The sequence below is a fragment of the Anarrhichthys ocellatus genome, unplaced genomic scaffold, assembly GCF_004355925.1.
Source record: "Anarrhichthys ocellatus isolate YVR2014 unplaced genomic scaffold, GSC_Weel_1.0 scaffold3, whole genome shotgun sequence".
Taxonomy (NCBI): Eukaryota; Metazoa; Chordata; class Actinopteri; order Perciformes; family Anarhichadidae; genus Anarrhichthys; species Anarrhichthys ocellatus.
In genome coordinates this window covers 7,762,041-7,786,246 of record NW_022280033.1, presented here as the reverse complement: position 1 = coordinate 7,786,246, position 24,206 = coordinate 7,762,041, and the positions used below count along the sequence as shown (strand labels likewise).

Here is a 24,206-nt window from a genome sequence, read left to right as displayed (position 1 = left end):
CAGGGGGGCGATAATTAAATCCAAATCTAGAGTTCTTTTCAATCGTCTGTTGATTTTAGATAGCGTGCTCATAAATGTATAGTTGTTGTTAGTTTAGATATTAGTTGACTAGATCATTAGTATTAGAACGTAATAAACTGTTATATTTTAAAGAGCAGCTGTCTGTGATTACTTTGTGCATGTGTATTGTGATAATAGCTGTATATGTGGTCTGTGCTCAAACTTAAACCTTCACTTTCACTCTGAATGTGTAATAGTACTCAGACTATTGACATTGTGAGTGAACACTAATTATGAGACTTAGTTTATGGTTTGGTTATTGGTCCCTGTTCGCAGGGTGGTGCCCCGTTATTATTAGTAATCATTAATAATTGTTACTGACATTAATAATTCTATTGATGTCAAGAATTTAGTTTCTTAGATGCTGATAACCCAAACACGCTCCTTTACGTTCCCAACATATTGCTGATAACCCGTGTGAGGCATATCCTATCAGGTGGAGGTGAATTCATAAAGATTCATCACCATGTATAGTTTTGCTCATATGTTACATTAATAATATGACTCCGCAAAGTATCTATAAGTAATTAAAACTGTCAAAATAAATGTAGTGGAGTGAAAAGTACATTTGCCTCCAAACTGTAGTATGCTACGTTAACAAGGTATAATACTCAAGCAAAGTAGCCTACAGGACACGTTACCTCAAAACAAAGCACAGAACCATATTCCCTCACTTAACGATGAATTGGTTAACTGTTAAGATATCATTTCGTGTGAACTTTGTCACTTCGGCTGAATGACGTTACTGGACCTACTCTTAATGTCACGTTGCTCCCGATAGAGTTGATATAAGTTAATGTTCACCTGCTATATTACAACTAGTTTAACCAAGTAACGTCAGCTAACGTTGCTGCTCTCTTAACGGTTCCGCTTCAATAAAACCGGAGAGATTTGGTTTTTGTAACCGGAGCTGAGTGCGACTCTGTAGCTGAAACAATACGAGCAACGCCTAACTCACTCGCTGCTTGGAGAGATAGTGTTTGTGTCATTTCACATAGCAGCTTAACTGATAATGTCAGAGAGTAGCGGTAATGTGTCCAACCCGAATGATCCAACCTCTGTGCCACTTCAGCCGGGTTTGAGGCTCGCCCCGTCATGTCGTTTTGCTCGAGTATTGGTCAGTACACAGCATATTATGCAGATTTCTTTTTGTCGGCATCGGAGGAGGAGGGCTAGAGGCTGGGCCAGCGGAATGCTACGTGTCTTGGAAGTCCCTTTTAAACCCCCCTCGTCTTCTTCGATTACCAAGTTTCTGGAGGTTTTACGAACTCGTCTCCCTCATCCAGGCATCTGCGAGCGTGAAGAGGTCCGAGACCCGGTGTTCAGCAGCCCATAGGCGGTGTTCCAACAGCGAAATGTCCGGCGTGAAAAAGCTTCGTACGGTGAGTAGATGTGGAGACAACGGTGAGGCAAGAAACAACTGAAATGCAATCTGTCATCAGATCAGCCCTGAAGTGTTAGTCAAAAAATGTGTGTGTGTGTGTGTGTCAGCCGCCAGCGCCCGAGATGTAAAACTCCCCTTATAACTATTTAACGCTGTGTGTCTTATTCATAGGCTAATAAACACTCTGTTCTCCTTGAGACACACAGTGAAAAGTAGTCTCAGTAGTTGATGACTTTTTTCCTTCAAAGGTAACCCTTGTTGGTGCCTCCCTCATCACTGTAACTGAGGCTGCTGCCAGGTGTGATGGTCACAGACTGGCCTCGGCTCTGTATAATAGGCCGGTTGTTGTAGTCGCGTATCCACGTCAATTTGGCCCATTCATAATGTAGCGAGGCTGGAGAAAGAGGCCACTGTGAGACGGCGGTCCGATGCTGCACAGGAATACTGCTATAACTTGGAGAACCTGTGTGGAGGAGAGCTATGTGAGAAAGACTGTTGTACAAAATACCGTACTGTAGGCTCACAAACATACATTCACAAACCTGTTTTGTGTCTTTGTCTATTAGAGTGTGTGCCCCAGGCACGAGCTGCATTTTGTAGATTCACACCCCTAACTTTGTGCACCATTACTGACAAGACAACTCTGATCTCACCGGAAAATCTCAGAGCTGAGTCCCTTTTAAACTGCAGATGAAAGTATTATTATTAGTGTGTAAATGGGATATCTTTGGGTTTTAGACTGTTTATTGGACAGAATATACACAACACAGAACACACACATATTTAGATATGTAAACATGGGCTTTTCTTTACAATTTTGTGACATATAATTAATTGAGGAGATGACAGCTTTAATGTACCCAAAGTGCTGTTGTTACTTTGACAAAAGGCCCTTACTATTTTCCCATTGTTGTACATCTTCAGACCACTTTATTATCAAAGTCTATCTTTTGTAATTTCCTCACAAAGAGGATCTAAGCAGCACTGGGAGCCAGAGGAATGGAGTTACATAAGGTGTTTCTTACACGGGAATGCAGTTGAAAGTCCTTTATAAGACGACAGTTAAATTCAAAAGCATGCTAAATTAAAGGAGGGAAGTGATTTAGAAATGAATTCAAATGAAGTGAAGTAATGGTTCTGGGGGAAAAAAGCATGTCTAAAGAGCACATCTTAAAGTTTTCTCTTAAATAAATACGCCTTTATGAAGCCATCATTTGAACGGAGGGAAGCTGTCAAAGTATAAATCTGCTTGTCAAAGGCTGTGGGTGTGTATGCACAAACTGTAGCCTTGTCCGTGTCCTTTGATTATGAGATAATGTTCATTATTAGAGCATGTGAATCACAGAGCAGTGTGTTACTTTGCAATGCTGTGCCAAGCATATTAAGGCCACTTATTGACAAACGATGACAGTGTTAAATGTTCACATCCTTCCACAGAATTGAGTGTCACACTTTTGTAACCAAGCTGCACATTTTCAAAAGCTTTCAACATATTATTAGTCATATTTGGAGTGATTTCTATTCATTTTTTTATTACAAAAAGTGAAGCCATGGGATGGATGCAGGGACGAGGGGAAAGTGGGTGCAGAGGGCGAACGTGTGGGCACGAGCACTGCCACATCATCGTTGGGCTGCACACACTGGACACATTGTCCAGTCAGTCCTCTCCCCCCCCTCTCCTTCCATGCCTCCCTCATCTACCCCTCCCCTCTAGAAGTCAATACAGCCCCATTTATCCACAGCCTGCTCCTCATAGTCACTTTCAACAGGACAAGTAAAACCAGTATGTACATCATTACATCATATGTAACTTCCTCTGAACCGCGTTCGCTTGCCTCTGTCTGAGCACACGTTCTTCTGTTTCAGGACCTCAACAGGTCGACCAACGTGGTGTATCAGGCCCACCATGTCAGCCGCAGCAAGAGAGGACAGGTTGTGGGGACCAGGGGAGGCTTCAGGGGCTGCACCATATGGCTGACCGGTAAATTTCTATACACTCGTATGTGATCTCCATCTAAAGGTCACGAGGCGGCTCATTCCTCTGTCACATAGGAACCGACATGGTTAAGCTCACCTAGACCGGACTAAAAATATAGTGTCGTCATGCTGATATATCTCTTGTCACATGTTTGCATCTAGGTTTGTCAGGTGCCGGAAAGACTACCATCAGTTTTGCCCTGGAAGAGTTTCTCGTGTCCCACGCCATTCCCTGCTACTCACTGGACGGAGACAACATTCGCCACGGCATGAACAAGAATCTGGGCTTCTCGGCCGTAGACCGCGAGGAGAACATCCGCCGTATTGCTGAGGTGGCCAAACTGTTTGCCGATGCCGGGCTGGTGTGCGTGACCAGTTTCATCTCACCTTTCGGCAAGGTCAGAAAACACGAGCAGTCAAAAGTCTACACAAATAGCTGAAAACCTCCAATGAAGGGTTTGGTGAAAGTGTGGAATACACTACAACGCATAAATGAAATGTTTGTACTGAAATTCTTCCGCAGGATCGCGACGAGGCGAGGAAGATCCACGCGAGTGCCGGGCTGCCATTTTTTGAGGTGTTTATCCACGCTTCTCTCGAGGTGTGTGAGAGCAGGGATGTAAAAGGACTTTACAAGAAGGCTCGCGCTGGAGAGATCAAAGGTCAGTGGGACAGTGCAAAACTTCCCACCAATGTTTGATACGCTAGCTCTCTAGGAGTGATTCGAGTAAAGCTAACCTTATTAAAGTAAAACATGTAATATGAACACTGATGGGGGTCTTTTTTTTATTTCTTGCCAGGTTTCACTGGGATCGACTCAAATTACGAGCGTCCTGAGGCGCCAGATCTTGTGCTGAAAACTGGAGAGCTCTCAGTGAACGAGTGCCTCCACCAAGTGTTGGAGCTGCTCAAGGAGCAGGTGGGTGTAACATAAAACATTGTACTATACATGTTGCTTCTCACACAGGCTTTCATCAGTCTCAGTCACTTTACATTTCTGTTATGATGGGCACTGTATTTTCCTGTGTACAAGACAAATGTTAAAGCTCACAGAGCACCTTGTAAGTAAATACCAGACGGTAAGTCTGCTACATCCCTAACTAAACAAGCAGATTTAGTCTCAAAGCAGGTTTCGCATTGACACGGATGGACTGTAGTAGCTCGCTTCCCTGAACCAAACATCTTTTTGAAAGGCAATTACAATAGAGTGGTGCCGGGATGACGTGGGCCATTTGGGAAGTTATCATCACACTGGTTCATAACCAGTTCTGGCATCTAATCAAAAACCCATTGATTTTTTTTTCAAGAAAAAATGCTAAACGTCTCCTGATTCCAGCTTCTCAAATGCTGGAAATTTCTGCTTTTCTTTGTCATATATGATAGTAGATTAAATATCTTTGGGGTTTGAACTGTTGGTTGGACAAAACAAGCAATCTGAAGAAGACACTGTGGGTTGAAAATGATGGGAAAGGTTGTTACAGCCGCTTTACAAACTTTTGTTTACCATTTTACACACCAAACGATTAACTGATAAGTCGGGGGAATGAATCATCAGATTCACCGATAACAAAAATAGACCTACAATACCAACCACATCCAACTATATGATATTAATATTCCCCTTTTCTCCTTGTATATAGAACATTGTACCAGACGAGATCATGGAGGAGGTGAATGAACTCTTTGTTACGGAGAACAAGCTGAATCTTGCCGTGGCTGACGCAAACACGCTTCCCACGATCAGCATCACCAAGGTAACCATCGTTCCAGCATACGGGCTTCTTTTTGATCACAAAGCAAATGGACAAGGGGGCCAATGCTGGACCGTGGCGGAGAGCTGCTCATGATTAGCCCATAAACATTCCCCACTGTTTAGAGCCTGCGCACTAATGGTGTCCTCCAACTTCCCTGGGTACTAATACAGATTGAAGTGAACTGTCTTTCTAATTGTATCTTCTTCTAAATGCGCTTAGTCAATGGTTATTTCACTCTTTATTTGTGTATTTAAAATAGTAACACCTCCATCTTTAGTCTGTTACTCATCCAGCAGACTAAAGATATGTTGGATGAGTAACAGATGAGTTATCTCAAGCCATCTTGTTGCGAGGAATGTATGATCATAAATGTGTCAGCAGCAATGTCTCATTCAGTGACGCTATAAGCTGGATGTTAACTCTTAACCATCCAGTGTTCTTACTTCCATAATGAATTTTCATTCATACTTGTATTTACAGACTTGTTGATTTAGCGCATCAACGTTTACAGTGCGCTGATCAGTGCAGTTAAGTCCGTGCGTTATATGTCTGTCGTGCTGTTGATGATGAGACATGATTCCTCGTCCACAGTTGGATCTACAGTGGGTGCAGGTCCTGTCAGAAGGCTGGGCGAGCCCTCTGAAGGGCTTCATGAGGGAGAGAGAGTTCCTGCAGGTCTTACACTTTGGCAACCTGCTGGATGGTAAGAGCCCACTGCACATATTGACTGTTCTTATAACATGCCAGGATGTCGTGTCTCCACCACATTGCCCTGAAGGCAAGCACAAGCAGAGTAACCTCTCCTACTGAGGACATAAGTGACAATTAAATAGGATTGTGCATGTTGTTTTTGAACTTGCTATGCAATTATTGACAGCAAATGTGTGTGAATGACTGAAGGTATGAATGATTGGAGTTTTTATGTTAAAATATAACATCAGTACTGTATAACAGAAAAGATTACAGCCTATTTCCAAATAGAGCAACTCAGTCCCACCTATCCAAACACTTTATACTATTTTCCACAGTTTCATTTTAATTTCAGACAGCTACTTGAAGTGTTCAATCATTACTTTTTGCTCCTGTTTCAAAGAACGCACTGGGGGCTTTTTGCGATGGAAAAGAGTTTTTTTTTTTCTCCTCTTCCAACTTCAACCTTTTCATACGAGTTAGGTTAAGAAGTACGCCTGGTGGGGAATAACTGCTTTAAAGTGCTGATCCCCAAACATGAATTGTAACTTACGGGTTGTCTTGAGTGATTTGTATTTGTTTTGCAGTGTTCATTGTGTAATACAACATTTCTGGAGTAATATTTTCTTTGGCTCACTGGTTGAGATCACTGCATCGTCTTCTGTCCCAGGTGGGGCCATCAACATGTCTGTTCCCATCGTCCTGCCTGTCAGCACCGAGGCCAAGCGGGGGATGGACGGCTGTGCGGCTGTCGCTCTGGAGTACCAGGGTTCACGTGTGGCTATTCTCAGGAACCCAGAGTTCTACCAACATCGCAAGGAGGAACGCTGTGCCAGACAGTGGGGCACCACTTGTCCACAGCACCCTTACATTAAGGTGACAAGGCATTCATCAAATATCTTCAACGCGTACAGTTGCAATGTCAATGTCTGTCACAAGATTGCACAGCAAATAGTAATGTCCTTTGGTACATACACCTTTGTTAGCCTTCGCTGTGTCAATATTGAACTTTGGGATTTTGCTGCAAACAAAACATCAATCAAGCCCCAGAACAATATCACATAATTAACACCTAAAGCCAATAATTTGCTTGAATAACAATACTACAGATACATATTTATGTCCTCAAATGTAATTATCTGTTTATCACCTTTGTCCAGATGGTTATGGAGGGCGGTGATTGGCTGGTAGGTGGTGACCTAGAGGTGCTGGAGCGAATCAAATGGAACGATGGACTTGACCAGTACCGCCTCACTCCACAGGAGCTCAAGCAGAAGTTCAAAGACATGAAAGCAGGTTAGAGAATCTAAATTACTCCGATCGCAAAACCACCGTAACAATCAGGGAACACACAATGGCATACAATGTGTTCAGCTTATGACAAAAAAAATACCCTTCGCAGCTGGTAAAAAAAAATGAATAGCCATTACCAGAAAGCAATGTATTTAGCAGTGCACCATTTGTCTTTCAGAAGAACTTGACAAAGGACCTGATGAAAAAATAAAATGGTAAATTTAAAGCCGCATGGTGATGTTTGTGCCCTGTGTTCAGTGATCAATGGAGACATGCAGTATCTTTCTAAAAAAGTACGAAATGTGATCACCTGTTTTTGCTCTCGCTTGCTCACTTTGATGTGAATGCCGTGTTCAGGATTGTGTCGTTTATTTATCTGCAACACACTACAGTTTGTATTTTGTTCATTGTCGTTCTTTGCTGCTCTCCTGAGTTGTGTTACTGGTACAGGCATGTGGTGATGTGCACTTAACAGATTAGGTTTACAAAATGTTTGTTTTCTTTTTGTTAACAAACCCAAAGAAAAGACCAAAAGCAGAAATCCATTAGTCCGTCTCTCAATACTTTCTTTGTGGCTCTCAGACTCAAGTCTGTTTCTTCCTGCTGACGAACTAAACCGTTTGAAAAAGTTTGGAAATACATACTCACTTAAAAAAAGGTTAAATGCTTTCCTAAAATAGACTGCGGTTTTTGACAAAACATTTCTCAAACAGAGGGATGCAGTGCATTTTTTTTGGATTATTCTCTGCAGCAGATTTATTATGTTAGTGAGTATTTAGGACGGTATATTTGGGACCGACACAAAATAAACAACACTGCGCATGTTGGTGTTAATGATGCCAGTCGGTGCAACAATGATGAGTTTTTAACTGCTTCTGACAACAACGGAGCTCTATGGCTTAGAGGAAAAAGCTATATTGGGTTTAGCAATGCTACACAGAAAATACTTGTTAGTGAGATCAATTCATTGTTGATTTTGGGCTTTTTGTGGGGTTTGTTGACAGTAAGAAAAATATAGATAGATGAAATAGAATATATAGATACATTTTTCTAAGAAAATGTATGAAACAAAGAGATTTGTGGATGGTATTGTGAGCATGTTTACTGTGACAGCTACTAAAATGCACTCTATTCTTCACATATGTTGGACTGCACCGACATGAAAGCTCAACACCTCCATTGTGTTGTACTGCTTCTGTTACACTGCGATGCCGCTGCTGTTATTGTCACGTGAACTTTATTTTGTAATCCTCCATGTTGTCCATCCTTAGATGCGGTGTTTGCATTCCAGCTGCGTAACCCGGTCCACAATGGTCACGCCCTGCTGATGCAGGACACCAAGCGGCGTCTGCTGGAGCGAGGCTACAGGAATCCGGTCCTCCTGCTGCACCCACTCGGCGGCTGGACCAAAGACGACGATGTGCCTCTGGACTGGCGGATGAAGCAGCATGCTGCAGTCCTGGAAGAGGGCGTCCTGGACCCGGCAAGCACCATCGTTGCCATCTTCCCCTCTCCTATGATGTACGCTGGACCCACAGAGGTGAGGAGGAGTGGTGGCTTATTGTTTAGCAGTTTCTATCAGTCCGGCTTCCTACTGTGTACCCATTTACCCTTAATATGTGTGTGTGTGAATAAATATCAACATGCATGTCTTCCTCATCAGGTTCAGTGGCACTGTAGAGCCAGAATGATCGCCGGAGCAAACTTCTACATTGTTGGCCGGGACCCTGCAGGCATGCCTCACCCGGTGACTAAGCAGGACCTGTATGAACCCACCCATGGAAGCAAGGTCCTCACCATGGCCCCGGGCCTCACCTCTGTGGAGATCATCCCCTTCAGGGTCGCTGCCTACAACAAGACTAAGAAGGCCATGGACTTTTATGACACAGAGCGGTGAGTGAAGAGATTTTTCTCATATGTCCTGTTGTCTACTACGTATTATTTGTTTTTCCTAATTGTTTTTTCATGTAAAACATGGAATCTACTGACATGGTTGTCCCGGTGTGAACCCAAGTGCAATAAAACTGGAGCGAACTGGTAAAAGAAATGTCAGACTTGCTGTGATAAATCTGATAACGCATTTGTAGGCCCAAATCTTTCAAGGCTAAACATGATTTTTATGGAAATGTGAACCGTCTGTGACCCAGCCTCTTATCTTGGTCGCACTGCAAGAACATTGTCGTGTACATCTTTAGACAACTCCTACTGAATTCTGACTTCGCTCTTGTATATTTACAGCCACCTTTCTGTGCCGGTGTAATTATGGCCTCATCATGTGATTTGTAAATAAACAACATATCTAATAGCCTGTCCTGCCCTTCCCTCCTCCCTCACTCTCTCAGACATGCTGACTTTGAGTTTATCTCTGGAACCAAGATGAGGAACATGGCTCGGAGTGCAGAAAACCCTCCAGATGGTTTCATGGCCCCCAAGGCCTGGAAGGTTTTGGTCGAGTACTACACCTCTCTGCAGAAGGACAAGTAATCAACAGAGCGCTTAGCTCACCAAGGAAAGCCATCGTTTCCCAAAGGAGGGTAGAAATCCCCTATCCGTACAGGAGTATTTAGATAGATTTTTGTTTTATCTTATCCAAAAATACTTATTTAGATTGCTATAAATAATCAGTCTCTTCACCATAAAGAAATGACTTTTCTTTAGCAGTTAAAGCATTACATTTTTACATTCCTGTAAAACATATAAGTCCGTTATAAATGCATATTATTTTAAGTTATGTATTTGAATAAATTAAAGGTAGATTGAGATCATTATTATTTTTGAATTAAGCACAACCGAAGACTAAGAAATCATTTGTGATATTTACATGTAATAGCTGAGGGATGCATGGCAAAAGAAAATTCACTTTTTCTAAAATTTTATGGCGATTATAAATTATGTTAAATTATGTATGAGCTGAATGAAGGTTGCTAGCTGTTGTATCACTACCTACAGTGCATTTTTTTCTTTCTTTCTTTTTTTCCCATCTGGCCTATGGATGTTCATTAATTTATCCCATTAATGTTTCATATTTTTATGAAATGCAACATAGGTTTTTTAATAATGTGAAAGTGCCTTTCTCTCAAATGGTAACTTTATAAAACAGAAATTGTTTAAATGTCTTACTGCCATTTGCCCTGACGTGTCTATGTGATTTGTGTGATTTTATAAAGCGCAATTATGTAATAAAGACCTGCAGTTTTAGGGTGACAAATGCAGTAATAAAGAAGTTATTATGAATCACATCGAAACAAGATGCCTTCTGATGTAATGGATTAAATTTATTCTCTTTTCCCTGATACCTCTGTACTGATTTGTCTTTGTGCCACATTGTTTTGCGCCACACCATATTTAACTTATGTTTGTACAAGGTGCCTACCTATCAATTGAGGGTTAAAGGTTGAAGTCGACTGGGCAGTGTGGCATTCTGGGGCTGCAAATCCAAGAGTGCAGTGCTGCCATCTGCTGGCAAGAAGTGGTACGGGAAAAACACCAAAATAACAGAAGTACTTTTAAATGCATGCAAAAGGGCTCAGTCACTGTGGGTTTCTCTGACAGGAGGTGGGCTTGATAACGACAGTCATCATGATGACATCTCTCACTGATACCAGATCCAAAGATAGTCCTGTGTTTCTACCTGTCGTCTCAAATATTGGGTGAACTTGGACAAGCAGCAGTCACAGTGGAGATGTTCTTTATAACTGTCTAATATCTTTATGGACCTTTGTTGGAATTGTAAAACACTGGGGTTTGACTCTGGATCGGCTTTGCCAGACAGATCTGTTATAACAGATTAAGGAGATCCTGAGACGCTTTGAAATTATACTTTAGAGATGGTTGATTGAACTTGAAGGACTGATTAATTTTGCCGTTCTGTCATTAAGCTGTAAGGGCTTACATTGCTACCAGATGAGTGTTCTTCTTTGAGGAGAACCAGTATCTCCTGTAAGAAGCTGTAATTAGCCTCACGTGGGACCAGATCATTTAATCTGCGATGTTCCAGGTAACCCCATTTAAATCTGCTGAATTGCAACCTCAGTACTTTATAAAATCTCCAACTACTGTACATCCAACATGTCATGTCACTGAGAAATGACCAGGACGGCTACTGGTGTAAATCTCTTGTGTCCCACAGGCCTAATATTTCTGAACGTAGAGGCTAACCGTTTTTTTCACACCCCAAAATGTATCACTGGCATGACGGTCGATGTGCAAGGCATGCACCTCATCTAAATGTGAAAATGTCAGTTAGTGATCAATGGTTTGCGCAGCTGTGTTGCATGCACATGGATTGAGTATGGCCTCCTCAGATGTAGGCTGATGTTTACACACAGTTCATTAGGAGAGATGGTGCCCCAATTATTTAGCATTATGAACATGGCGATCATGAAAGTGACCTCATGCTGTGTGGCTGTTTGGCTTTAGCAAGAATGGGCCTTCAGAGCAGGACACAGGCACATGCAGTGATTTTTGCTGCTGGAGTGCAGTGGACTTATTAAGGAATAAGAAAACCAGCAAATGTTTTTGGCACTTAAAATGAAATAAATGATTATATAATCAATAATGAAATTGCTTGCTGTTTATTTTCTGTAGCTTGACTAATTAATTATTTGACTAATTGTTTCGGATCTAATCCAAACCACTGAGAATCTCATTTACTTCAGATAAATATTTTTGATGCATTCAACATTTTTGATTACTTCTTTGTGTTCTTGTAAACTAAAGAGTCATTATTATTATTAGTAGTATAGTATTCATTGAAATAATCTCATATGAATCTAGGCAATGACTGTATTTGTCATTTTATTATGCATAATGTCACTGTAAGTGAGCGTCAAGGACAAGAATATAAACAATAAAATAACAGACTATGGTCCATGCTGTGAACAACGTTAGTATAATTTAGGATTGTTTTGAAGAGATTGTATGAAGAAGGCAATGTAGGAACTGCAAAGTATACTAATATTCAACTATAAACATGATAAACGTCTCATGGATTGATAAATTAAAGGATATATTTTATACGGCCTGAAATGACAGTTTAAACCGCGAAAAGTGACATTATGTTGGAAACTTCCCTAATTACAGTCACACGTGATCACTTTGACAGAAGGGAGCGTCGCATGCCGACTCACTTTATCCTTCCGCCAGAAGCATGAAATAACTCGACTATTGCGTTTTCCGAGGCTGTAACAATTACTTCTGAGAGCAGTTTTTCATCAGCATCAAAAATAAATTGTCGAAACACAATGAGCTAATGCTGCGTTGGCCGGTTTTATTTAAACGGCAGAACTATATGGAGTAGGCGGAGGGATATTTGTTCTAAAATCCCAGCCCGCTCTACCTTCTTTTTTTCCTTCGGTGGAGGCCATGATGGGAGCCTGAGAGTTCAGCTGGAGCGAAAGGAGCAAGAAAAGAAGATGATTCCTCGGGACGGAACTGTCAAACCAATCCGTGCAGATCTCTGAGCTTTTTGTATAGTTTAAATACATTCACGGTGGAGCCTGTCACTTTTCTTCAGATGTGTTCTTGGCAATCAGTCGACGACGATGCTGAATCGTTAGGAGGCTCTTGGATCGAAAGAGGAGGCAGCGTTAGCTATTGTCGCTAGCTAGCTGGCTGCTGCTAGCTTAGCTCGTCAGCTAGCGAGCTAGCTGCGTCCGAGTGACTGGAGACAGGTTTACCGGTGAGTCCTCTATAGTCTCGCTGTCTGAAGAATCATCGGCCTGGACCGTGTCTTGCATCTTAAAGGACAACTGCATGTATTTTATTCGGGAGCGTTTGCTAGACGAGTTGCGGGATTGGCAAAGTCGGGCCTGCACGGAGGAGCGGAGCGAGGCCCGTCTTTATGCTCCAGAGGAAGCCTTTCTAATCCCACCGACGGACACCAAGAGCTCTGCTGGCTCGCACGTCTCCCGCGAGGACCTGACCCACTGACCGCAACACACACGACCAGACGGGTAACACTAGAATAACCTGTTTTCATCATTTACCCCTGAAAGACTCCTGCTACAATGGCTGCGATTATAAAAGAAATGGTCAGCCGGAACAAAAGGAGATATCAAGAGGATGGGTTCGACCTGGACTTAACATGTATCCTTTTACACTGCTTTTTTTTTTAATTTTTTTTTTATTCATTTAATTTCCCCAGCACCCAGATCATTAACCGGTAACGTGTACTATTAGCATTGAGTAGCATAACTGGACCCGTAATGTAGAGGTAGTTAGCTTCCATGCTAACGTAGCTAGCTTCTGCTGTCACCCCAGCATGTTTGAAAGATGGTGGATCTGTCAAACCTGCACAGACAAATGTCACAGTCGTATTATAGATGAAAAAAAACGTTTAAGTGGACATTAGTGTGTGTGTTTGAGTAAGCGACGTTTACCTAACGTTACATACCAGTCGACCAGCGGTGGACCTAGCTCTGGGTTTGTTAGTGGCATTAAGTCAGGTTTTTAAAATCAGTGTGTGTCTGAAGACAGGTAGGGTTAGATGGGGTCTAGTATTCTCTCTATCTTTGTGCATCTAGATGCATTATATTGCGTTATGTGGTAGGTTTTTGGTTACTGCTGTCATCAGCTCACCTTTCCTTCATCTCGGCTGTGTCCTCTATGGGTGAGTATTCATTGATGGATTTCGACCAAAATCTTTCGAAAAATCTAATTAACATTTGCCTTCCCCCTTTTTAATGGAGATGCAGTCATTTCCAGCTTTAAGAATGTCTATTTCAGGCCCTTCTGCACCACTCATTTCTCATCTATTACCACTGATGATGACCTGGTTCCTCGGTGCTGTATTGCTGGTACTGAAGCTGGTACTGGTCATGAACTAAATGATACTGATTTAGTTTACCACGGGCAACTAAATATGAAATCTAATGTGTCTGTACTAAGATTTGATCACACTTTTTATCACGATTTCTAAACAACCTTTTTGGCCTTTTGAGTCCCGAGTTTGATATTTCTGGTTGTAGAGCCGAAACAAGTGGGCAAATAATAGATGAGTTCATTTTGATGTGTTTTTAATGCAAATATTGTCTGCCTCCGGCATCTAAAATGTGACAATTTGCTGGTGTTCTTAGTGTTATATGAGATTGAATGGAATATCTTTGTGTTGGACCACTGGTCAGATAGAACAAGACATTTGAAGATGTCAGCTTGGCTTCTGGGAAACTGATTGACAGTTTTTTTCCCCCTTATTGTTTGACAATTTATAGACCAAAGGATTAATTGATTAATCAAGGTTACAGTTGGGGAAAAAAGGTATTTTTGAAGATGAATCGATAATTATGATTGTAGGTTGTCGCCCTATCTGAATCCATACGGCATGTAGATGAAACATGCCGTGATATGTCTGCATATCATTTTCTCTGGTTATGCTCTGTGTTGTTGCATTAACTTGAAAACATTGCTGCCTCACGTTTCTTTTCTTTTGTAGACGAATGGAAAATGTAAAGCGGAGCGCTAGCTTCCTCAATCCTATAGATAACGTTGAGCTGAAGTGTCTGCTGGGATGATGAAACGTGTGCATCACAATATTATAATCAGATGTTTCTCACCCAGTTTGTTTTTAATGTGGTAAAACTTGTGGCAACACTAAAGCTGCCTCTAGAGATCGGTGCAGGTGTGAAGGGGGCACGTCTTTCTTTTCACTTGAAGTCTCTCGTTCAGATGTGGGCCCTTTCTAACCATCCCCTTTATCATTTTTTTTTGGCATGGTGTCTAAAAACAATATGGGCTCTCTGCAGTTATGCAATGCAGTATCGCAGTTCTGGGAATTGCCCTTAAAATAGAGCTGCCAGTGATCTTGTATCAGCGTTGCTGTCTGAGTGCTCTCTCCCTCTCTTACCCTCTCAACCCACCACCTCTCCTTTTGCTCTTTTTTTCCCTCACTACTCCCACTCTAATTCTCCCTCCCTCTGCTTTGCCCCCTTTCCTCTGCTCTCCTCCTTTCCTTTCCTGTCCTCCCCCACCCCCCCTCCTCACTCGGCATTCGCCCGGTTCCCACTCTCCCTTTCTCTCGCTCTCAGCCGTGGATTTGGCGTACGCACAGGCAGTGCTGGCTTTAAAGAAAAGGCGTGCCCTGAAACGGCACATTTTTTTTCTTTCCTCTTCTCCCTCCTACTTGGAGCTTCCGTCGGGGGTCCCGTATGTGTGTTTCCTTCCAGCTGCAGAGACCAAGCCCCCCCCACACATGCCCTGGGCTGAGGCTCTCCTGGGAGCTCTGGAGCTTTTTAAAAACACTTAGAATAGACTGGGATCACTTTGCCAGTAGGTCCAAGGGTTAGATAGCCCATCAAATAGCATAGCAAAGCTGTGTTTTGGCTCCTGATTAGGTCTTTGAGGCATTAATGGACTGGATTAATGCACAGTGTGTACACAGTATGTCCCTGTAGCTCTTTATAGGGAGCTACAGGTCAGTAGCTTGGCAGTATGCTAATATAACCGTAGGGCTTGTTGAATTCATGCATCAAGGCCCGTGTTGAGCATACCTGAGCTGCATAAAGCTATTTCTCTCACAGGGGTTTGAGACGTGTGTGTGTGTGTGTGTGTGTGTGTGTGTGTGTTTGCATGTGCAGGTCCTTGTCTGTGCACACTCCAGCTAAGCCAGAGTTTGTCAGATGCCCGTGTCAAATCTTTCTGACCAGTTAAAAAGTGATTTGACTCTGAGAAAATAAGGTCTGCTCAAAATGAAATGCATCCAATAAGAAACATTCAGCTTTTTCTATTTTTTGACACAGTGGTGCAGGAAGTGTAAGTAAAGGTTGCCCTTTTGAGTCTGTGGTTGAAGTGTGAAATCCCACAGCTTATGGCGACACGCAGACTTCAGTTTACAGGTAGGCGATGAGGCCTCAAAGACACGCGTGCCAACTCAATTATTCTTTTCTCTGCAACGTGACACTGATGTGTGCACCTTTTTTAAAATTGTATGTATGTCACTGTATAATAGGCCACAACATTTTCCGTCCCAATCGTGCGCTGACATACGGAACCCCGTTTGATGGTACGAGGCAACTTTTAAAGGCAGGTGTAGCACGAGCGACGTGGTGCTTTCCACTTGTGTCCACGCCGCAAACACAACTGCCTTCCGCTGCATGTGCAAGTCAAAACACAACTGCTTTTTTTTTTTTTTTTTTTTTTTTTTTTTGTTTTTTTTTTTCTTCTTCTCCCTTCTCCCCCCCATTAGATCAAAAGGTTTTTTTTCATGCCGTTGCCTGCGTTCGATCTCTTATAGATATTCAAATTGGTTTTCCGGCTGAGCTTCGAAAGAGAGATAAGCCAAAACATTTTGCGACGATCCCGATATAACTTTTGGGCTCTAAAAATAAATGCGGGTCAGAGAGCAGAGACTCTCCTCGTGCAGCCACATGTGGGCCCGGCTAGTGCAGGGGCGCCGTGACTCCCGTCCTCTCTGCTTCTCACTGTCAAGGCCATCTGTCACAACACACACGGACAGTGCCCCTCCTCTGTGCTCACATCTATCCATAACTACAGTGACACCCTCATATTAACGTTGGCTGTTACTTTTTTAACGCTCTGCTGCACGTTTCTGCATTCTTGTCACTGTGCTCTGATGGCAACTTTTTCTTATGGATTGTAACTTTGGTTTTATTAGATAGCTGTTGAAGGCAGACCTACTCATTCTTCAGGTTGAAGATGTGCCTCGGTAATGCTGCCTTCGTGCCTTTTTAGTTTTTTAAAGTTTTGATGTTCACAGTCATGCACAATGTACAGCTCCTTGACCCCGGCCTGAACAGATATCTACCCAAACATCATTGCTATGGGCTTTCCAGCAGAGCGACTCGAAGGCGTGTACAGAAACAATATAGACGACGTAGTGCGGTGAGTTGCGTCGCTGCTTTTGTGTCGTCCTAGAAAAGCAATTTATCACACAGTTTCTGTCTATTCATTTTGCTCTGGCAGATGATCTCATAAATATATAATGTTCTCTCTTGCAAAACAGGTTTTTGGATTCAAAGCATAAAAACCATTACAAAATCTACAACCTGTAAGTGTTGCACGTTTTGTTTGTCCCTGTTCACGTAATAACGTCCTCTCTCTGTGTGTGTGTGTGTGTATGCTAACCGCATTTTGTTCTTCCCATTTCAGCTGCGCGGAAAGACACTACGATACTGCCAAATTTAACTGCAGAGGTAGGCTGCTTGACATGTTCTATAGAAGAAAAGAAGCAGTGTGACCTAAAAGCCTGATGACACACACGGTTGATAAAATGTCTCCTGTGTCTTGTCTCCTCTGACCCGTCTTGCTCTGTGTCCACGCTTCTTTGTCTTCTCAGTTGCACAGTACCCCTTCGAAGACCACAACCCTCCCCAGCTGGAGCTAATTAAGCCGTTTTGCGAAGACCTGGACCAGTGGCTCAGCGAGGACGACAATCACGTGGCGGCCATCCACTGCAAGGCCGGGAAGGGCCGCACCGGAGTCATGATCTGCGCCTATCTCCTCCACCGCGGCAAGTTCCAGAAGGCCCAAGAAGCGCTCGACTTCTACGGAGAAGTCAGGACAAGGGACAAGAAGGTGGGACGATAGTCTGAGACCAAATGTCTTCACACAGCAGCTGCTCTTCCAGATCAGTTGTTGTAAAAAAAAAAAAAAAAAACGTTTCTACGTTATAGACCTGTAAACATTGTCCCTGTCGTTGCAGGGAGTAACGATTCCGAGCCAGCGCCGCTATGTCTACTACTACAGCCACCTACTGAAGCACCAGCTGGACTACAAGCCGGTGGCGCTCCTCTTCCACAAAATGGTGTTCGAGACTCTCCCCATGTTCAGCGGGGGCACCTGCAGTGAGTCACGCTCGTGTTCCAACCTTCACTCCGCACTAGGGCGTAGGCATGCGTGCCGCTGTTCAAACGCAGCGAGAGCCTCGGATGTGTTGTGCGCTGTCGGGGCTCCGCCCACGCTGCTGTGGGACAGAGCGGGTCGTCTACGGTAGAGTTCAGTCGGCCCGTGCCGTAGCGTGGCTGAATTAGCTGCAGTGTATTTCTTTTGAAGCCCTTCTGTTACTGCTTCCAACAAGGCCAGCTCATTCTCTGCCCTCTGAAAACACGCTTTCAATCAGATCTCCTCAGTTTGTCCCAATGTACAACAAACTTACACAATTTGAGCCATCTTTTAATAATATTTTTAGCTTCCTCATGAGGCGGCCTCTAAAGAAGCCAGGTTCTGCTTTCATGTGTCCATTTTCTGCTGTGTAATACCGTTCTGTGTTCAGAGGAATTACAATATTCACTATTTAAACAGAGCAGAGCACGAGGGAAGTGAACTGTGCACGCACACACCCGACAAGTACAGTAGACAAGCCAGATGCATAACCAGGAAGTAACTAAAAGTCAGTAAAGCAATTAAACATTCTGGTCGGTGTTGTGTTTTTACACACGCCTGTTAATAAGTCACTGTAGTGGTGCTTTCATTTACATATGAAAGCATATTTACATATCACTGCATGTTTGCTCTGAGCTCCAGTGGAATGACTTTGTTGTAAAATGGTGCGTCCGCTGTGTTCAGTGGCACAGACAGGAATTTGCTTTATTTAAAAAACTGCGCTGAAACCAAAACTTTATCAACATCTGTGCTTTATCTCATAATTCAACTGAAGTCATCCCCACAGAGACCTTTGGGTGAAATTCCTCAGCCAATGACGCTTTGTTTTTCATTGTGCATGTCTATTTTTTTCAACACGTGAATGCTGTTTTACTAACCAAACGGTTTAATAGTTCTCTGTAATGTCTTTATGAGCTGTTGTGCCTCTGTATCTCAAGAAGAATGCGCCTCCTTCCTTCATTTCTGTGACTTTTTCACCGTAACGCCTGACTGTGCTGAACATCCCGACTGTATTGATCTTTCCTCCTAACACTCCCTTTCAAAAAAAGAAGGCCCTATTCTGAGTTTGACGTCTTAATACATGTACTCAAATCAACCTTTTCTAGCCTCAGGTTCTAGGTTCACTTCAGCAAAAGATGAACAGCTAGTTTGAAAACTCAGTTAAAAATAACTTATTTATTTCTGTTTTGCTAAATTCAACTCTGTTTCGTGGTCGTCGGCGATCTGGAGTTCCCCCTTTCCTCCTTCCCCTTTGTGCATCTCACAGCGCGTCGGCTCACACGACGCACACCTTGTAGCCGCGTACTGGTTGTTTTTCTGAAGGTAAAACTGTGTAGATGCACTTATCTGTTTTGTTTTGTTTGTGTGGAGCTCTTGTTTGTGCCTGCTGTCAGGCCCCTTAACGGTCCAGCCACGTCCTGTTTGTAATAATCTCCTTCTTTCTCTCTTAAGGGGACAGTACCTTTAAAAACAGGAGCGAGCCGACCCCTCAGGGCTTCAGGAAAGGGAATTGGCATTGGGGTAAATGAGCCTTTTCATCCATTATCATTTCACTCATTTGCTTTTTATATGGCCCCAGAGATCCACCAGGCAGGAGCAGTCTGAGGCAGGATAGGACACACGACTGCCACCGGTTGAAGTGTATGTGTGTGTGTGTGTGTGTGTGTATGTATATATGTGTGTGTGTGTGTGTGTATGTGTATATATCTATATATACACACACACACACACAGAGTACGGAAAGTATTCAGACCCCTTTAAATTTTTCACTTTGTTTCATTGCAGCCATTTACTAAAATCAAAAAAGTTCATTTTATTTCTCATTAATGTACACTCGGCACCCCATCTTGACAGAAATGTAGAAATTTTTGCAAATTTATTAAAAAAGAAAAACTGAAATATCACATGGTCATAAGTATTCAGACCCTTTGCTGTGACTCATATTTAACTCACATGCTGTCCATTTCTTCTGATCCTCCTTGAGATGGTTCTACTCCTTCATTGGAGTCCAGCTGTGTTTAATTAAACTGATTGGACTTGATTAGGAAAGGCACACACCTGTCTATATAAGACCTTACAGCCCACAGTGCATGTCGGAGCAAATGAGAATCATGAGGTCGAAGGAACTGCCCAAGGAGCTCAGAGACAGAATTGTGGCAAGGCACAGATCTGGCCAAGGTTACAAAAGAATTTCTGCAACACTCAAGGTTCCTAAGAGCACAGTGGCCTCCATAATCCTTAAATGGAAGAAGTTTGGGACGACCAGAACTCTTCCTAGACCTGGCCGTCCAGCCAAACTGAGCAATCGTGGAAGAAGAGCCTTGGTGAGAGAGGTAAAGAAGAACCCAAAGATCACTGTGGCTGAGCTCCAGAGATGCAGTAGGGAGATGGGAGAAAGTTCCACAAAGTCAACTATCACTGCAGCCCTCCACCAGTCGGGGCTTTATGGCAGAGTGGCCCGACGGAAGCCTCTCCTCAGTGCAAGACATATGAAAGCCCGCATAGAGTTTGCCAAAAAACACATGAAGGACTCCCAGACTATGAGAAATAAGATTCTCTGGTCTGATGAGACCAAGATTGAACTTTTTGGCGTTAATTCTAAGCGGTATGTGTGGAGAAAACCAGGCACTGCTCATCACTTGCCCAATACAATCCCAACAGTGAAACATGGTGGTGGCAGCATCATGCTATGGGGGTGTTTTTCAGCTGCAGGGACAGGATGACTGGCTGCAATTGAAGGAAAGATGAATGCGGCAAAGTACAGAGATATCCTGGAAGAAAACCTCTTCCAGAGTGCTCTGGACCTCAGACTGGGCCGAAGGTTCACCTTCCAACAAGACAATGACCCTAAGCACACAGCTAAAATAAAAAAAGAAGTGGCTTCGGAACAACTCTGTGACCATTCTTGACTGGCCCAGCCAGAGCCCTGACCTAAACCCAATTGAGCATCTCTGGAGAGACCTTCACCATCCAACCTGACGGAACTGGAGAGGATCTGCAAGGAAGAATGGCAGAGGATCCCCAAATCCAGGTGTGAAGAACTTGTTGCATCATTCCCAAGAAGACTCATGGCTGTACTAGCTCAAAAGGGTGCTTCTACTCGATACTGAGCAAAGGGTCTGAATACTTATGACCATGTGATATTTCAGTTTTTCTTTTTTAATAAATTTGCAAAAAATTTTACATTTCTTTTTTTCTGTCAAGATGGGGTGCCGAGTGTACATTAATGAGAAATAAAATGAACTTTTTTTGATTTTAGCAAATGGCTGCAATGAAACAAAGAGTGAAAAATTTAAAGGGGTCTGAATACTTTCCGTACCCACTGTATGTATGTATGTATGTGCGTATGTATGTGTATGTGCGCAACGTGTTGCGCCGGTACAAGACCGAACCGTGACTGTATCAGAATAGGGTCGTATGTCTCTGGCTCCGGGTCTCTTTGGGTGCTCCATATTGTGCTCTTTCCCCTCCTTAATTTGAGCATGTTTCACACTCGGAGGGGAGAGGTGGTGGTGTGCTGTTTTTGTTTTTGGTCCAACTCATGCATTAACACTGGTGTCTTGCTTCTTCTCTTGGCACACTCCCTGCTCCTTTACTGTCGCTCACTCTTGTGTTTTCTGTCCCTCTTTTCCCTCATAAATCTCTCAATCTTGCCCTCCTCTGGCGCAACGTTGACTCGTTTATTTTGCAGATCCCCAGTTCGTGGTGTACCAGCTGAAGGTGAAGATTCACACGTCGAACCCGGCGCACACGCGCCGCGAGGACAAGCACATGTTTTTCGAATTCCCCCAGCCACTGCCAGTTTGCGGAGACATCAAAGTGGAGTTCTTCCATAAACAGAATAAGATGATGAAGAAGGTTAGTTGTCTTTAATTGCAGCTTAATTTAACATGTTTCTGTCATTAAGAGCTTATTTCAGGGTGTCGACAATTATACCTGTTAAGTCTGGCACCATTCTGGGTTTTTATTTTTACTGTCAACAAATCCCATGAAAATACATAAATGTAGTTATTTTTATTGCAAAAGCCCAGTAATAGTGTATTAGTTCGTGCCATAGACGTCTTTTGTTGGTGGAGTAAAACAGCGTTGGTTTAGATTTTATATTGAGTTTTGTTGACGATGAGAATATAGCCGGCCGTAATGAGAAGTTCCTTTTTGAATCCTCCGCTTTGCCCAATTCCTCACGACATCTCCTCTCGGCAACCTTTTTTTTTTTTTGCCCCCGTAGGATAAAATGTTTCACTTCTGGGTGAACACCTTCTTCATCCCTGGACCAGAGGAAAGCGGGGACAAGATGGAGAACGGGGCGGTGAACAACGCAGACAGCCAGCCGGGGGTACCGGCACCGGGCCAGCCGCAGAGCGCCGACTGCAGGGACGGCAGCAGGGAAAGCGACCGGGACTACCTCATCCTGACGCTCACGAAGAACGACTTGGACAAGGCCAACAAAGACAAAGCTAACCGCTACTTCTCGCCAAACTTCAAGGTACGCATTTCATTTGGCTATTTGCTCGGATGAGTCTGTTAAATCGGCCAAAGAGCAATGATTAAGACTTGTTTATGAGTATTGTCTTTATTGCACAGACTGAAGTTAGTTTCTGATTTGTAATTCCAGGTGAATTTGTATTTTACGAAAACCGTGGAGGATTCGAATTCTGAGGCAAGCACTTCGACATCCGTCACCCCGGACGTTAGCGACAATGAGCCAGACCATTATCGATACTCTGACACCACTGACTCTGATCCGGAAAATGAACCTTTTGATGAAGAGCAGCACACGCAAATCACAAAAGTGTGAACTCTTTTTAAAACAGGAAAAGAAGAAATTATACACCAGAAAAAAAAGGAAAAAACTTGAATATAAACTCAAAAGAAGAACCTTTGTCCCTTCCCTCCCCCAGACGGCAATAGAATATCATCATGTCAAATGCCAACTTTAGGGAAAAAAAGATAAATATCCTGACCAATATATTGTTTTTTTTATTTTTCTTTTTTTTCTTTGGCGCGGCCATGTACCATGTGCAAGGTATTGACACTGTTGCCCCATGGGAAAAGGTGCTGTAGCTATGAACATGTGTTTCTATATATCTATATACATACGTCTATGTATATACATATATACATGCATATATAAAAACTTTTTTGTGTCAAAGACAATGGAAACCACAATCAGGAGACGGGAGTTGAAGTGTGGGAGAAGAATGATATACTAGGACTATGCTGCTCCTTCTCCTGTCTAAATAAACCAAGGCCAGTGCTGCAGTCACTTTGTTTCACTCCCTCTCTTCTCCCCCCTCCTCCTCTCATCTTTTACTCTCCCTCCCCTCCATCTTATCCTCCTTCCTATCCCCCTTTACTGTGAATGCTTCTTGTGCTCTTTGCAGGCTGTCTCACGTGACTTTTGGTCTTTGTGCAGTGCAAACTGCATGCGGGCAGTGGGTTTGGAGTGGGCGGGGTTATGAAGAGGCTGTGATGATGTCTAAAGCATTGCCATTCCTGTCCCCACTGTGTATACGTTTAAATTATGCAGAACAAGGCATCCCATGTAATTGTTAATGTTTTTTTTTATCCTAAGATAATAAAAATATAATACACAAAACAGCAGGGAGACAAGTGTTTGCAATAATGTCGACACTACGTTTAAAGGACAATGGTGATTTGCATGTATTTGGAATTGGCGTCCATCCCTAATAAATGTATGCAATGTTGTCTTTTCTTAAAGAAACCAGCCTTGAGATGTGTCTTCTGCGTGGGGTTCCCTGGTGCTTTGAGTCATACTCAGACAATTACATCAGAGGGTTTATGTAATATTCTCCCTTTGCTGTTCACAGTTAATGAAAATCATGCAGAACGAAGATGTATTCTGCAACAAGCAGTTGAATCGAAAGCAGTCTTTTAACTAGGCGAGGTTTCAAGTCGCGCTTTTAAGCAACAGCCAGCCGAAACCTGAACTCTGGGCGTGTGAGAGGTGGAGGAAAATGTGCACAAGCGCTGCACTTGATAAGGAAAATGCTGTAAAGCATGTCGCTGGAGCCGCGTTCACAGTAACTTCCTGCTTTAAAGGTCAGCGCTGCAAATAGCGGGTGGGACTTGAGGTAGGGAAGTGATGGAAGGACCATTATTAAAAGCTCACTTCAAGCAAACGCGTGACCCAACTAGGGGGCGGAGCATCTGCAGTCTATCGATGTGTTGATTATCGTAGCAACAGGTTG

General features: G+C 43.1%; 2 protein-coding genes across 3 annotated transcripts; both read left to right on the top strand.

Annotated features, from left to right (window-relative positions):
* Positions 1-1,258: 1,258 nt before the first annotated feature.
* On the top strand, positions 1,259-10,451 carry LOC116396864 (bifunctional 3'-phosphoadenosine 5'-phosphosulfate synthase 2-like). Its single transcript, XM_031871782.1, has 12 exons — positions 1,259-1,442; positions 3,311-3,425; positions 3,584-3,819; positions 3,945-4,083; positions 4,222-4,340; positions 5,062-5,175; positions 5,767-5,878; positions 6,536-6,741; positions 7,026-7,161; positions 8,430-8,698; positions 8,822-9,051; positions 9,501-10,451. Exons 1-12 carry the CDS (start codon positions 1,416-1,418, stop codon positions 9,640-9,642), a joined length of 1,845 nt encoding a protein of 614 aa, XP_031727642.1. The 5' UTR covers positions 1,259-1,415; the 3' UTR covers positions 9,643-10,451.
* Positions 10,452-12,519: 2,068 nt separating this feature from the next.
* ptena (phosphatase and tensin homolog A) lies at positions 12,520-23,759 on the top strand. 2 transcript variants are annotated; one of them, XM_031839541.1, is made up of 10 exons: positions 12,520-13,245; positions 16,911-16,995; positions 17,117-17,161; positions 17,263-17,306; positions 17,450-17,688; positions 17,816-17,957; positions 19,447-19,515; positions 21,686-21,852; positions 22,223-22,480; positions 22,610-23,759. In XM_031839541.1, exons 1-10 carry the CDS (start codon positions 13,167-13,169, stop codon positions 22,790-22,792), a joined length of 1,311 nt encoding a protein of 436 aa, XP_031695401.1. In that variant the 5' UTR covers positions 12,520-13,166; the 3' UTR covers positions 22,793-23,759. The 2 variants fall into 2 exon arrangements, with proteins under 2 accessions (XP_031695401.1, XP_031695409.1); XM_031839549.1 differs by lacking the exon at positions 19,447-19,515.
* The last annotated feature ends 447 nt before the right edge of the window (positions 23,760-24,206 follow it).

Bases quoted from the DNA above. Each gene is read 5' to 3' on its own strand.
- LOC116396864 (XM_031871782.1), top strand. From the start codon at position 1,416: ATGTCCGGCGTGAAAAAGCTTCGTACG. The intron at 1,443-3,310 runs GTGAGTAGATGT...CTTCTGTTTCAG, and splicing joins GCGTGAAAAAGCTTCGTACG to GACCTCAACAGGTCGACCAA. The intron at 3,426-3,583 runs GTAAATTTCTAT...GTTTGCATCTAG, and splicing joins CTGCACCATATGGCTGACCG to GTTTGTCAGGTGCCGGAAAG.
- ptena (XM_031839541.1), top strand. From the start codon at position 13,167: ATGGCTGCGATTATAAAAGAAATGGTCAGCCGGAACAAAAGGAGATAT. The intron at 16,996-17,116 runs GTGAGTTGCGTC...CTTGCAAAACAG, and splicing joins AATATAGACGACGTAGTGCG to GTTTTTGGATTCAAAGCATA. The intron at 17,689-17,815 runs GTGGGACGATAG...CTGTCGTTGCAG, and splicing joins TCAGGACAAGGGACAAGAAG to GGAGTAACGATTCCGAGCCA.